The sequence below is a fragment of the Frankliniella occidentalis genome, unplaced genomic scaffold (assembly GCF_000697945.3).
Source record: "Frankliniella occidentalis isolate FOCC.00 unplaced genomic scaffold, Focc_3.1 Scaffold47, whole genome shotgun sequence".
Classification (NCBI taxonomy): Eukaryota; Metazoa; Arthropoda; class Insecta; order Thysanoptera; family Thripidae; genus Frankliniella; species Frankliniella occidentalis.
In genome coordinates this window covers 212833-228097 of record NW_026267177.1, presented here as the reverse complement: position 1 = coordinate 228097, position 15265 = coordinate 212833, and the positions used below count along the sequence as shown (strand labels likewise).

The following is a 15265-nucleotide window of genomic DNA, read 5'->3' as shown; positions in this document are numbered from 1 at the left end:
TGGAGAAAAAACACAAAGTTTCTTTGTAAGTAGCCCGGAAAAGATTTGATACACAGGAAGGATAGAATAATACCCAATATTTACTCACCATCTTGACCTAAACCAGCATAAGTCAAAATAGTATTAAAGACTTGCAAGCCTAAAGTCTCTTCAGCCTCTGGAAGTTTGCTAAGAGTCTGGGTCAGTGGTTGTCGGCTAAAAGCCCAATAAGTGTAAGGAAAGCCCTTATATGTTTCACCACTGTCACCTGATCCTCCATGTTCCAACCTTAGTTTTTCTAATCTGTGCTTGCTCAATCTGAAAAGAAGAATTTTCTATGGTAACCAATCCTATGCAATATATATATGTATATATAGATATAAAATTAAACTTCTACAGATATAATTGATTCCAAATTACCTTCTGAGGGTATTTCGAAGGAAGCTTGCTCCAGTATCTTGTGGTTTACGTAATAATTCTCCATCTATCAGTACTCTTCTACAGTTGACTAAATTGTGATAGAGCCTAACTCGATCTTCATTTGTAATGCCCTTCACCTGTTTTAAATAGGTACATATTATAATACACATATAAGTTGGAATTTTTACAAAGTTTCAACACACATCATTAGGGTATGAAAGCAATCACAACTCACTTTTTTAGCTGGAGCTTCACTTTCAGTGATCCACCCAGCAAGTTGTGGGCAGTAGCTAACTATGAGTGATCCTATTTCATTTTTCTGTGGAGTTTCAAAGACAAAGCACTTGTGAGTGTTTTCTGGTTGACCTTGCTGATTTTGATGGTGTGCCTGCCCAGGATGCTGACGCATTACATTAATAGTTATGAAAGAGTCACTAGGATCTAAGAACAGTGATTCAACGTCTTCATATCTATATTCATAAAGAACAAATTTATCATCAGGTTTGATGAGCATCAGTCCATTGCAATGAACTCCAAGGATGAGACTATTGCCTGCAAAGGTACAAGAAACAATTATAGGAAAACTCTTAAACAAACTTAGTTTGAAGAGGAGGAAGACCATAAATAGTAAATAAATTACCATAGGACCAGTATCCTCTGTAAGTAACGGGGAACATTGTGGTTCCATATAGTGGATACTGCATAACACATGACAAGTAGAGGACTTTGGATGCAATCTCCGAACGTCCAGCACCATATTGTCGATGTGCATGGGCAATGATGGGCACCTAAAATATAAAGGGGGGAAAATGACAAAGAGCTAATTTATGGACCAACCTATTTCTAGTATTTGTAATATTGGATTACTCACCCATACATCCTCCCCACGACTTCGGCTAACACGATAAGGCAAAAAGCTATCTACATCATTGTAATAGTCAAGCCGGTTATTGTCCTTCGGATCACCTAACATTACTTGCGCTTGGAGACCGGCCAGCTGAAGAGCAACCTTCTCACTCACAGGAAAATCGTCACACTAAAATTTAAAAAGTATAAAGAAAGGTTTAAGCCCAACATAATTTATGAGAAGGAACAAAAGAGAGAACAGAAGCAATACCTTCACAACGTGGTATACTGCTTGGGCATAAAGCATATTTATTTCAACAGGATCTTGAGATAGCTCCCTAAGATGGTTCGCACGGAAGAGTCGTCTTTTGAAAATAAATCGATTCTCCCCACTTCCAAGAGTAGATCTTTCCCCTCTTCTACTGAGGGTGGGAAATGAGGATGACGATTGTCCCTGCTTTGCTTGTTTCCTTAAAACAAAATAGAATGAAATAAGTAAGAATTCAAGCAACAAAATATCAATTCATGGACTATGCAGTAATTAATTCTCCTTACATTTCCCAAGCTGCAATGACATCATATAGATAGTGATGTGCTCGCACATGCTCCTCACCATCTGGTCTGCTTTGATAAATAGCCCAGCCTTCGAGAGACCGGAGACCGAGTTTGTCAGCTAGCTTTGCTGAAGCATCACTTGCAGTGTCTGTAGGGTGAATATCTATTGCCTTTGTGCGTCCATCTAAGAAGAAAAATCTGCACACAATTGTTCCTAGACGCCTCATGGCCTTGACAAAGATAATAGGTAAAAAAGATTAGTTTGCAAAAATCTTGGAGATCTAAATAGATTGACTGTAAACAAAACACCTACAGCGATTTCCACAGTGGAAGGAGGGTGTTGACGGCAGGAAACTTTGCTATTGTTACAATTATCCAGACACCACTGAACGTATTGCTTCATTTTACCATCTAACTGCAAGTTCTTTTTCAGAAAGCAGACAAAATACTAGAAACAAGAAGTACATCAATTGTTAATACATGTCCAGATTGATGAATGAATAATACATTTACTAATAAAAGCTTGGGTACTTTAAAAAGAAGTTTGCTGGGCTGGAAGGCAACAATTGCAAGACATAGAAGGAGCCACACTCGTTCGACCCATTCTGGGTTTGGGTTGTTTGTGGCTTGCCTGATGCATTGAACAAATATCTCATCACGGAGCTCCTCTCTTTCAATGCCAAATCCAATAATAGATTGAATTGTGCTGATTTCTGCCTCTGGTTTAAGATCTCCTCTAATATAGCGGCACAGATCCTACAATAGTTAAAATACAATTAAGAATTTAAATTCAAGTCCATAAAATAACACAATATTTCTCTTTTAAAGAAAGAACTTACTCTGAATATTGAACAGGCCACATTTACATTCTCTGGGTCATAAAGGTGAATATGTGAAGTAGGAATGGTATTACCCCGGTAGTAAGTGACCATTTCATATTTTGGCATTATTTCCATAGATTTTCGCTTCCGAGTTAGAGTGGCTATAATAGTGCCTAGAACACCCGAAAATGAATGAGAATCCAAGTGCAATAATTGTAGGACAAGTAAATCAAACACCAAAAAATCCTTCACTAACCTTCAGGTGAACGCTCATGAGGATTGAAATAGCTCTGGGCAAATTCAACAATATCATGATATGGATCATCAAGAGCTGAACGAACATGCGCAACCTGAGTAGTTTCTTCGAGCTCCTGTAGTTTTCGCTCGACACGGAATCGACGCCTTTGATCTCGCTCTGGGTCTTCGTGGGTGCCATTCCACTGACCATTCTACAAGATACAAATAGTGGTTACACAAGAGGTCCAAGAATCTTTTCCCAATTTGGAGCCAATGTTTCCATCATTTACTATGATTTATAATTATATATTATTATATTATATATTAATATTATTACCGTTGGCTGGCTAGAACGTGAGCTTGGGCGACTGTGTCTCGGTGAAGCTGTTCCTGCATGAGGCGAATCGGACCGCGGACCGAGACTGTGGTGTTGGTGGGGAAGACCATGCACATTGTGTGGTGGGGCGGCGTGTACCGGGGCGGCATGACCGTTGTTAATCGGACCAGGGCTCGAACCGCGGCTTGAGCCACGCTGTTGCTGGAGTCGTTCCACACCGGGGCTCTTGGGACGCAGCTTGTGAGGAGGTGCAGGCAACGGAGGCGGAGATACACAACCATCGCTCCGAGGAAGAACGCTCTCGTAGATTGGCTCATTCTTTGCATTTGTCGTCGGGGTGGTTTGAAAAGTGGTTGGTGGTGTAAGCGGTGTAATCTGCAAAGGGAATTGAGAGCAACAGGTGAATACTTCATCAGGCAGGCAGTAGAATCCAATAACTCATTACATATCGCATTTCTTCTGTTTGTTTCAGTCTGTATAGGTATTATGCAATAGAGTATGTAGCCAACAGTCAGCAATACTATACCTGGGTTAATGGAGCGACGGGCTCAGATGGTGACACAGGTGCAGCTGGAGGTGGTCCTTGGTTTGCAAATGCTGGTGGTGGTGGTGGTGGTGGTTCTGTTGGTTCTGGCAGAGTTGGTTTGGAACATTTTGGAGCACGCATCTGGTGAGGTAGATCAAGACTGCAAGGAGGTTGAGGCTGCCCAGTAAGACCTTCCAGTTCCTGCTGTATAACTGATTCAAGCTGAGGAGAAAAATAATTACATAAAATATAAGAATTGAGATTTTAACACACTAAAATAACAGTCAGATCTTGTTACATACCTCAACATCTAAATCTTCCACTAGTTCATCCATTTGCTCTCCTATCTGGTCTATGATATGATTACGGTTAACATTTTGGCCAGTCTGAACATCAGACAAAAATGCAAACAAATTGTCCAGGTCAACAGACTCTCCTGACTGTTCTGATGCAGATGCTGCGAGTTTTGAGTTAAGTTGTCCAGCAATTTCTGATAAAGCAGCAATTTCCTGCTGAGCAGCTCTGTAAAAAAAAGGAAAATTAAAAAATTTGAAGACAATTTTCAATTTAAGTTTGAAGAGAAAAATTATTGATAAATTAGTTATATCCATGCAACACACAGTAACTGAGTTCAGAAGAAATCCTACCGCAACCCAAACTACATCCATACAAAGGTGTCTACCAAATCCAAAACTAAAATATTGAAAATTTTGTGCAAACAAGGAAAGTTTTACAATGAAAAAGATTTTTAAATATTTTTTTTCTTTCAAAAACAATAAAGCAAGCACAAGTCTACCACTCTATGAAAAGCAAAAGTTTAGATTATAAATTTTTGAAATCAAACTGAAAGCATGTGAAAACCTATGATACCATTTCAGAGTAGTGAAATCAGAATAAGACTTTATAATGAAGGAGTCAATGCTTTGCAAATACTTCATCAAAGGCATGAACTCACCCAGCCTCCATTCCACTCAAGCCGTTGTATTGGCTTAAAATGAGAAAAAAGAAACATGAACTCTCTGAATTATATATCTGAACTCATTTACATGCACATAGTTTCCGCTTCAATGAAATATCATAAGAGAGATGCGTAGAGAAAAAAACTAGAGCTAGATATTGCATACCTTTCACTGTCTTCAAGATCTTGCTGCAATTCTTTTTCTGACTGCTCGCGTGCGGCCCGTTCTAACTCCCTTTGGCGTCTTTCCTCTTCAAGCTTTTCTCTCTTGCGCATTTCTTCTTCAACTCTGCGCATTTCTCTCAATGCAGCTGCAACCTATATCAAAAAGTTGTAATAGGTATGCAAAAACTAACAAGTAATATTTTCTTTTACAAACTCTTGACTACTTGCCTCTCTTGCAAAAACTCCTCTCAAATGTGATTGAATAACAATAACAGCACGCCTCATCTGAAGGAAAGAAAGCCTTTGCTTCCAGCCTCTATAAGTATGTTGAAGCTTCATAGTTGCATTACGTCTCTTAACATATTCTTGAAATAAAAAGGAAAATTAATATAAATTTTAAGAACCAATGGCTGGTGTTTTCATTAAAAATTTGGTAATTACATGGATGAAACTTACCTTTCCTCACACGGTGACCCTTCCATACTTTTTGAATAATAAGGGCACACTTATTAGTAAGTGTTTTTCGGGCATCCTCAAGTGGTTCATGAGCACATCCTCTTAAAAACACTTTAGATTTACCAATTTGCCATTCTTTTGCAGGAATTTCAAACTGTTTTATAAGTGCCCTAAAAATGGTAAAGAGTACAAAATGAAGAAACCAGATTAGGATAATGATACTGAATATTGTGCAAAGCACTCGAATTTACCTCACTGCATCTTTGATATTCTGCTGCTTTTTGCGATTTCGAGACAGACATCCATAACGTGCCACAAAATCTTCTGAAGTAAAATGGATTGGAAATCCCTCTTTACGGATCCGAATAATATCCAGCATTCCAAGGTATTTCAGCTGATCAAGAACCAATGTCTCGTTGTAGTTATTGGGGGCTTTGTGCATATTGGGTTTAATACACCTCACATACCTGGAATCAAGGAATTTTGTTTAATGTAAGCCACAATGAGCTACTACTTGTCAAGTCAAGTCAAGAAATTGAAATGGGGTTAAAATTACTTACCAAGGATTAGTTGCCTGAAGCACATCAACCAGTGCTTGAAGTTGGTGTCGAAATGTATCACTTACTGTTGGCTTTCCCTTGCTTGTTCCACGAGCCATTGTTTGTTGTGTGCTACCATTAACATTGCCCATCCGGGCAGTGGTGCAACTTAATAGATCCTGCACCAACATACCAAGATCACTACATGTCCCTTTCATATTTTACCAAGTCAACTTTAAAGTAATAATAAATCTCACCTGGAATGCTGTTAATTCTTGAACAAAATCAACTTTTGAGCGAGACAAAAAGTCAAAGAAAACATCCTGTTGTACATCTCTATTTTTATCAACAAATCCAGTCACATTGTACGTCACAGAACCAGCGTAATGCACAATACCAAATTCTTTTTCCCAATTCCTTTTATCCTCTCCTTTTACATACTGAGGATGGCTATCAAATTCAGCATGGAGATTATTCAGATAAGCAAGATCAGACCCCTGCAAGTGTTAAAATTAACCAATTAGAATTACCATTTATCTAATTTTCTAAACATTAAAATAGACAACAATGTACTAACTAAAAAGAGATTCTGAGAATCATACCTTAGGCATATGGCATTGTTCAGTAAGCAATTTTAAAATGCATCTTGGGGGACGTTCTACCAATTCCAAACATGATGTATTGTCAGTAAATGTTATGTGAGCAAATTCGATTTCTTCTTGACGATACTGTAATTTGGAAGGAAAAAAAGGTGCATTTAGGAACTGTTGATTAATTTTTGAATTTCACTGCTAGCTGCTAGCTTTGTTAGGAACTTACTATCTCTTGCTCAAGAGCAAACACATAGTGGTTGAAAAATTTGTGAAGTTTCTCATTTGTATAATTTATGCAGAGCTGCTCAAATGAATTAACAGCAAAATTCTCAAACCCAAAAATATCAAGCACACCTAGAAATCTTTGGGCGTCTTTGCCAGGATTGGTGCAAGTGTTAATATGATTAACCAGCCATGCAAATGTTCTTGAGTACAGCGCCTTGGCCATTGCATGTCGGTTTTCGTCTGCCTAAAATTTGACATACAAAACTCAATTAGAAAACATTTCATTTGCCCCTCAATTAGCATCACTTTGGTGGAGAACTTACTTCTTGAAGCTTAAGAGGAATCTCTGTAATGTTGCCACGAACATTGATCTGTCGTTTCAGCAAAACTTGAGCTATGTCATTTTCCTCCAGCCCCAAAAGCTGAGCAACTTTGCTAACAACTTCTTTATCAGAAGCAGCAAGTTCACAACGCTCTCCATCAACATCCTACGACAAGAAACAAGAGAAAATCAATGACAAATTTATAATAATTATCAGCTGATATCACATCAAAACACAACTTACCTCAAACACTGTGTTACCCAACCAAAGAATAGCAGACAGAACACTGAAGATTCCATCAACCATATTTGATGGAATGTGAACAACATTAAATGCAAGGCGTAATGCATCAAATTTCTTGGCATCACACACCCCCTCAATATTGATACAACCAGATTGATTAAGGTACTTGTAAAAGTCAGCTGATCGTAAATGGAATTGTTCTGACAGTTCTTTGTTATTCTAAAAGAAAAATTAACATGAATACTATACTATACTATACTAGAAGATGATTCAAATAGTTCAGTAGTAAGTGGTTGCTGTTACCTTGGCTCCACCCACAAGTTGATAGAATACATGGTAGTTACGTTCTTGAGGGCTCTGGAAAGTTATTCTACTCTGCTCCAAAAGATAGTCTTGAATGATGCATCCTTTTATCATCCACCGGTTATCAAAACAAACTTGCATAAATTTCCCAAACCTTGATGAATTGTCATTGCGCACTGTTTTGGCATTTCCTGTAGGAAGAATAGATAAATAAATGACACTATATCAACAAATAACAAAGTTTTTAGATCAAGATCCCTATGTATGGTTAGAACTACGAGGCCCTTACTAGTATGAATGACATGTCTCTGTATGTCCACATTGTACACTCTGACAATGTGTGTTGTTGTGGTGATGAAAGTGGTTTGAATGTTGTTTGTTCCCTCTAGCGAGCAGACGATGTCACTCACAGCCTTGTATAATATATTTTAAAACTGATAATAACTAGGTCATGTTAGCCAACTCTCTTACAAAGATTCATACAGAAGTATTTAAAATCCACCCAAAAATTTACGACTACTATACAATATAAATGCCATACTGTGCCAAATATATTTTTTCTTGTTTCAATTTAGGGTTCATAATTAGATTCTTTTTATCTGCAGAAATACAAATTTATCTGCTAAGGTTGGCAACCCGGCTTCATCGATCCACCACTTCTCAGAGTCAACATGGCGGCCGTCGAGGTAGGACGTATGTGCGAATCCCCAGGCTGCGATGCCTCGGCAAAATTGCAGTGTCCGACGTGTATCAAACTCGGCATTCAAGGATCCTACTTCTGTTCACAAGAGTGTTTTAAGAAGAGCTGGAAAGTGCACAAGGTGATCCATCAAGTGGCCCAGGGTGACCTCAACTCTGGGGGCGAAGAGAAGGAGTACCAGCCATGGCCGAACTACCGGTTCACTGGGAAACTCAGGCCCTTTCCTCAGGGTCCGCGACGCACCGTGCCCCCGCACATCGGCAGGCCAGACTACGCCGACCACCCTGAGGGCGTGCCATTGTCCGAGCAGCGCGTTAAGGGCGCCTCGCACATCAAGGCTCTCGATGACGAAGAGATTGAGGGTATGCGCGTCGCGTGCCGGCTCGGTCGCGAGGTGCTGGACGAGGCCGCCAAGGTGATAGACGTCGGCGTCACGACGGAAGAGATCGACCGGGTGGTGCATGAAGCTTGTGTTGACAGGGAGTGCTACCCTTCGCCTCTGAACTACATTCAGTTTCCTCGCTCATGTTGCACCTCTGTCAATGAGGTTATCTGCCATGGCATCCCAGATACGAGGGCTCTAAAGAACTGGGACATCTGCAATGTTGATGTTACTGTCTATCATAGGGGATTCCATGGGGATCTCAATGAGACATTCTTTGTCGGTGAAGCAAAACCCGAGGCGAAGAAACTAGTGCAAGTCACTTGGGAATGCCTGCAGAAATCAATTGAGATTGTGAAGCCTGGTGAGAAGTATAGAGAAATAGGTAACATTATTCAAAAGCATGCTCAAGCTAATGGATTCTCAGTTGTACGTAGCTACTGTGGTCATGGTATCCATCGCTTGTTCCATACAGCACCTAGTGTGCCCCACTATGCCAAGAACAAAGCTGTTGGCATCATGAAACCAGGTCATTGTTTTACAATCGAACCCATGATATCTCTAGGCAGTTGGAGAGATGAGATTTGGCCAGATAATTGGACGGCTGTCACTATTGATGGTTTGCTGTCAGCTCAATTTGAGGAAACATTATTAGTAACTGATACGGGTGTTGAGATACTAACACGACGCTTGAATAAAAATGGCCAGCCCTATTTCATGGACCAACTTGGCAACTAAGTACCATGTTTCCGAAGTTAAAATCATGCGAGTGTATTTAGCAATAGTGCACAGGGTATGTGGTTGATGTTTGTTTGCCTTTGTAAGTGATTCTTGTGTTGTTAGTAATTTTCTTTCTATTTGCTGACATTTATTTTATTGTCTTCACTTTCTTACGAACCAAATTACTGATTGTTAGAGATTGTGATATATTTGGTAGGAATGATACTGTGGAAGTTTGGGGGTAAAAATGAGCATCCAACAAAGTATTATAAAATATGTCTTACAGCAGTGAACCAAATGCCTTTGCAACATCTAGTCTCATATAATGTTGTTGAACAGCATTTTGGCAGAACATGATTTTGTATTATAGTGTAGAGGGAACTGGATCAATACTGTGAGCTTAAAAACAAATATTATTAAATTACTGTCTGAAATGTTTCTCAGACAATGTTTGAAGATCCATGTACTCTTATGTTGTATGTAAATTACCCTTTTGCCATGCTGGACTATTGCTATTTTGGGGACTTAGCTTTGTAAAGTTAATTATCTGATGCTTTGATGAGACAATGTAATTGAAATTTATGTACCTGTTATCAATATTTTTTACCTTTTGTATGTCCTTTTCTTTGTCAGTCAATAGGTGTAGCCAAGACTAAATAAATAAGTTTGCCCTTCAATTTTTACTCCTAAGGTTGACTTGTTATGATTTTGAGATTGAAGGTGTTTTACACTTAGTCAAGTTCTTCTCAAACAATAATTCATCCACTGCATTGGGTAATTATTGACTTTAACCCCGTTTAGTTAAAAATTCACATGGAAGATAACCAGTCCATGATCTGTGCCTTATTCCTCGACATAATATGCAGTCCAGATTTTCTAGAATACCAACCAGTGCAAAAATATTGACATAGTACTTAAATCTTGTTTCAGCAAAAATAAGAGTTGAAAGCTATATTTTGTTCAGGAGAGACTTTATTTGGAGACTGGTCATCTATATTTAAATAGTTCAAACCCCTGCCGCTTCTACAGAAGAAATAAATTTGTACTTCAACACACATTTCTATAGTTACTTTTTTTGTATGCCTCTTCCCATTTGGGTTTAGAAAAATGGGCGGACAGATATAAATACATACAGTGCAAAAAGGCAGTATCTAGTCAAGGCAATAGACAAGTCAGGGGGTGGGTGCTTGCTGAGCTAGCCGACAGTGATCCATTTGTTTACAGACTACTGGTCTCAGGGGCTTGCACTGTAGGTCACGCCCCGCCCCCTATTCGGAGTACCAGAACCAGACCAAGCTGACCGTAGCGCGGCGCGGCGGGTAAGGCTTCCTTGCGAGGAGTAGGCACAGAATACACGTACGGGCAGTCGGTGCGCAGCGCAGGCTGCGGTAAGCAAGCACCCCTTTACTGCGCTTGTGGCCTGTAGCGTGTGTCTTATCAAAACAGATTTTACTTAGGGGCGTACAACTGCATCATTGACGGCGACAGCCTATCAACCCCAACCCCAACCACCCTTGACACAACTAATAAGATCCGATTTGGTTGGAGAGTTAAGTGTCCTTTACTCAACCATTCAATGATGCACCCATAAAATATGCATGGGTTGCCTTACCGAACGACTCGAGGATGGTGTTGGCTTCGAGGATCTGCTGCTCCACCCAGGTCGACACGTTGCTGGTGACCGAGCACAGATACTGGAGGATGAACTTGGTGGTCTCCGTCTTGCCGGCGCCCGACTCGCCCGAGATGACGCAGGATTGGTTCTCATCGGCGGCCTGCAGAGAGGCGTACGCGGCCTCGGCCAGGGCGAACACGTGCGGCTCGAGCAGCCCCAGCTTCTGCCCATGGTAGTTGAACACGAACTCCTGGCGACAGAAGAGAGAGGTTCTCGGTAAGAAAATTGTACGGAGCAGTGTGCGAGTCGCGTCGCCCAGCGTCGCCCAGGGCCTTCCGCGAGGTTTGCTTTTACCAAGTTTACTGTCATTTGCGTCGCGTCGGGGGAGAGGAGGATGAAGTAGGAGGCGAGACGAGGGTGAGAGGACAAAAACGACGGAGAAAGGAGGAGGGGGGGGGGATTCGACGGCAGCTATAAGCGTCCCCATTCGAGGGAGTGTCGTGCGAGCACGGCGCGCCTCCTCCGCCAGTCACCCAACCCCTACCCCCCCTCCACCTCCCGCACGCTGACATGAGAAAGGCGAGAGACAATATAACGCATCCCGCGAATTTAACCCTAGCCGGCCGCGTGGCGTATGGCGCCGATAAATAACGTCCCGGACAGGCGGGGGTGGGGCGGGGCGGCGGGGCGCGGGTGGGGCACCACGATGTCGGGGCCGCTTATAGTGCCGCGCCTCGTCCGCCCCGCCCCGCCCCGCCCCGCCACGCGCTCACGCGATCGGGCGGCGCGTGAAGGGAGGGCAACAAGCCCGCCGCCGCGCCACTCGCGGGGGAAGCAGTGACATCATCTGCGGCCGCTCCGGGGTGACTCCGTACCCGCGGCCAAAGCCGAGGCCCAAGCAGTTGGGGAGTCGTGGAAACAGTTTTTGCAAGGTATAGCGATACTTGGCAACCCTAAACCCACTTGTGGGGGGGTGTTAGGCGCCACCGACACCGACCATAGGGCGGGTCCAAGCCGAGGGCGAGCACGGCGTGAGCGTGCGGCGGCCGCCCCCAGCCCGCCCCCAGCCCGCCCCCGGCCCGCCCTATTGATTGTTAAGGGTGCGCCCGCCCGTCCCGCCCGCCCCGCACGCCGCGGCGGCTCCAGCTGGTGACTCACAGCGCCGCGCCCCTGGTGGAGGTGGTGCACCGTTGGAAAAGAAAAATGACAATGAAAGTAGTGCCGGTGCAATTAGAACTCCATCCATCATCCCACACCACCTGAGGGGCGTGACCAGCAGGGGTCTGCTGCACGACGGCGGGCCCGCGCGAGCAGCGCTGGGCGGGGCGGCAGCGCCTGCCAGGCGGCGGGGCGGCAGCACGCCGGACGCGCCTGTCCGGCAGCTGGCCCACCCAGCCGGGCTGCCCCCAGGAGCAAGGGAGGAGGGCGCGCAACTTGCGGCGGGGTGGAGTTTGGAGACTGCGGTGGAGTGCAAGCAGTGCAAGCACCGCTCCACGCCCGGCGCGGAGAAGAACCCCGTTGAGAAAGTTGTGGGAATGCACGCAGGCAGCCAAGGTGGAGGAAGGACGCGCGTTTCCCGAAACTTGATAGAGGGAGGGGAACGCATCAGAGCGGGTGGGAGCGGGGGGGATGAAGCCCGCGGACCAAGACAGATGACTGACATCGAGGGGGCCTGCGCCGCCTGCGCGTCGGCCGCCGCCTTGCTGTCCCCGGGCTGTGCGGGGAGGGTTTGCAATCACTCAAAGCCACCGCACCAGGGCAAGGGGCAGCGCGCCGCATCACACGCTCCACGCAGCAGCAGTAGCGGGGCTTATATAGCGCCCGCCGGGAGGGGGGGGGGACACCGATCCTCGCCGTCGGACCATCATCGGGAGGGGAAGAAGGGCTGCTGCTGCACCAGGGCACAGAGGAAGGCAGCAATAGCACGCTACTTGCGGTCAAGTCGGTCGCAAAAGAACACGATCACGACAACGGAGCTGGGGAGGCGGAAACAGGCGGACCTCCTCGGACTTGAGTGGAGGGCAAAGTAGCAAAGTAGAGCTGGGGGAGGTGCCCCGAGGTGGCTCGCCGCGGCGAGGCGGTGGAGCGTGCTGCTGCTCGGCACCTGCCGCCGCCCTCCGCCAAACAAGATCAAGAGGCCCCCATTTAATCAGAGCAAAGGCCAGGGGTGGGCGGCAAACAAATCAGGGAACAACAAAAATTGGGGAGTGCGCGCCGAGTCATCATCTCTGGTGGGGCCGGGCCGGGTCGGGGGAGGTCCCGGTCCGGCGCACGGGGCCTTTCGCTACAGACCCCGCCCCGCCCCACCCCGCCTCGTCGCGTCCACCAGGCGGGCATCCGGCTTCCTGCCCGGTGCACGACCCTCCTCTGCCCCTTCTCATTTCGTTATTCCACCTCCACGCCCTCTCCTCTCTCTCGCTCTCTTTTGGGGTCTGGCCCTGCCTGCGCGCCCTTATACTCCCCCTAGGGTCTTGCTACCTCATTATCACTTTGCAGCCTCCTACATTTACTCGTGTGTGTGTGTGGGGGGGGGGGGTCTCTCCGTCCCCAGCCTCTTAGACAACAAGTTGCGCTCTCTCTCGGAAAGGAGAGATTGCAGACTAGAGAGCGAAACAGGGTGAAGTCGGAAGTAAAAAGAGGGAGGAAGGGCAGAGGGCGGCAAGAGGACGAGAGGACGGATGCCCCGAGAGCGCGGGGCGCGCTGTCATTGTCCGTCTGGGATGGGAGTGGGAGGGAAGGAGGGAGACACAGAGAGAGTGCGGAGGGGTGGCAAGATTTACGTTAAGGTTATTAACGCGATTTAGGAGGCCTTGCGACCTCAGAGGGGTGCGTCCTGCACTGTGCGCGCCCATTCACTCCCGTCCCCCTCCCTTCCCTTTCGCTCTCTCCCCTCTTTCATCTCACTCACGTACTATAGTGAGATCGAGGACTTAACTGCCGATTACCCTATGCACCACTTGCTCCGCGTGAGTCGCAAAGACTCTTGCCGCAGCTCCCATGTGCGTGCGCTCACTCAATAAAGTTATCGCCAGTTTTCGCAGAGCTGCCTCGAAGAGTACATGTCTTGCTCCGCGGTCGGGGTGGTCACCGCCGCCAGAGAGGCCAGATTGCTATTCTAGCTCGCAGCTCTCAGCGCAGGTCGTGGCTTATATTTTGTTTTTCCTGCGTATTATTTCTCCACCCAGTTCACCCAACTAAACTACTGCACGCTGTTGGTTTTCGTTCTCCCCAACCCACCCCCGCACCGCCCAGCCAACTCCCCCGCCCGGTCGCCCCCGCGGCCCCACCGCCATGACCTGGTTTCAGCAGCCCCCTTGCAGGACAAGCGCCACCACCACCACCGCCGCCACCAGCCGGGCGCAGCCAGGCCGGGGGTGAGCCGAGAAGGGACGCTCATCCCTCCTCATCCACTCTTCCCTCAAACGTCGCGATGAGCGCGTCTCTATCGCCGCCGACGCCCCCAGCAGAGTCCCGCATCGCCCATGCGCACGGATTGAGGCAATGAATATGGCCATAGCGGGGCGTCCGGGCGGGGTCGGATTATCTTCCCCCGCCATCAAGGTCCCGCCATCTCTGAGGCGCCCCGCCGCCGCCTGTTGGATGCTGCGGTGTGTCGGCTTTTGACGTGACGTCGAACAGTCTGCCGAGGCAGCCGCACCGCGCCCCTGTGTCGTGTACGGCGGTGACGGCCGTGTATATAGGGGTGGCAATCACACGCGTGGCGCGCGTCCCCGCTCCCTTCCGGTTCCGTCCTCTCTGAGGGTCCGGTGTGGTGCGGTCCCCTCCACCCGGCCGCCCCGCCTCGGGTCGGGGCCATACCCCGGCCACCCCGGGGCCGACATTTACACCTCTGCCAAAAGCTTACGCCCCGACCACCCCTCTGCAGACCAGGGCCAGGGGTGATTCAATTTCCCGGAATTAAAGGAGGGCGGATAGAGCTGGGCAGAGTGGCTGTCGAACGAACGCGCACCCCCAGCTCACTCCCACAAACCAAAGTACTTGGTGCTCAACCCGCCCTCGGAAAGTTTTATGGCGGCATTTGGACCCAAGTTGATCCCGCGTCCCGCAGTTGTCCATCTTGCCCTTTCTAGTTAGAAGACAACACCACTGCATGCGTAGGTGCTAGCGGGGTTTCACCGAGGGGCAAGTGCGGCTTGCGGTCTGTGGAGGTGTGAAGGTGCACTGCGAGCACCGTCATGTCGTGTGCCCTGCAAAGTGCAACACGCCGACAAACTGCACAACAGGGCCACGCCACGAACGGGTGGGGGCCGCAAGCGGGGCTAGGGGCGGGGTGCGTGAGGGTCGCCGAGGGGCCGACCGGC

At 46.6% G+C, this 15265-nt stretch overlaps 2 protein-coding genes across 3 annotated transcripts in view; one reads left to right on the top strand and one right to left on the bottom strand.

The window, feature by feature from the left end:
- LOC113205440 (myosin-I heavy chain) overlaps window positions 1-15265 on the bottom strand; it is a 50485-nt gene that overhangs the window by 4193 nt on the left and 31027 nt on the right. The window contains exons 4-30 of one of the 2 annotated variants that reach the window (XM_052267184.1): window positions 10941-11193; window positions 7527-7717; window positions 7224-7442; window positions 6981-7145; window positions 6659-6901; window positions 6442-6567; window positions 6097-6336; window positions 5861-6018; window positions 5552-5767; window positions 5301-5470; window positions 5073-5209; window positions 4846-4997; window positions 4677-4709; window positions 4024-4243; window positions 3722-3943; window positions 3196-3570; window positions 2878-3070; window positions 2640-2794; window positions 2332-2556; window positions 2114-2248; window positions 1801-2030; window positions 1517-1715; window positions 1271-1435; window positions 1040-1187; window positions 635-951; window positions 400-536; window positions 89-297 (exon numbers count right to left, since the gene is read on the bottom strand). In XM_052267184.1, the coding sequence (XP_052123144.1) occupies window positions 89-297; window positions 400-536; window positions 635-951; window positions 1040-1187; window positions 1271-1435; window positions 1517-1715; window positions 1801-2030; window positions 2114-2248; window positions 2332-2556; window positions 2640-2794; window positions 2878-3070; window positions 3196-3570; window positions 3722-3943; window positions 4024-4243; window positions 4677-4709; window positions 4846-4997; window positions 5073-5209; window positions 5301-5470; window positions 5552-5767; window positions 5861-6018; window positions 6097-6336; window positions 6442-6567; window positions 6659-6901; window positions 6981-7145; window positions 7224-7442; window positions 7527-7717; window positions 10941-11193 (5233 nt within the window). The remainder of the gene's footprint in view (window positions 1-88; window positions 298-399; window positions 537-634; window positions 952-1039; window positions 1188-1270; window positions 1436-1516; window positions 1716-1800; window positions 2031-2113; window positions 2249-2331; window positions 2557-2639; window positions 2795-2877; window positions 3071-3195; window positions 3571-3721; window positions 3944-4023; window positions 4244-4676; window positions 4710-4845; window positions 4998-5072; window positions 5210-5300; window positions 5471-5551; window positions 5768-5860; window positions 6019-6096; window positions 6337-6441; window positions 6568-6658; window positions 6902-6980; window positions 7146-7223; window positions 7443-7526; window positions 7718-10940; window positions 11194-15265) is intronic. The other variant, XM_052267185.1, reaches the window with a different exon arrangement.
- On the top strand, window positions 8167-10385 carry LOC113205448 (methionine aminopeptidase 1). The gene has a single exon (XM_026421084.2). The coding sequence runs from the start codon at window positions 8198-8200 to the stop codon at window positions 9344-9346; it is 1149 nt and encodes a 382-aa protein (XP_026276869.1). The 5' UTR covers window positions 8167-8197; the 3' UTR covers window positions 9347-10385.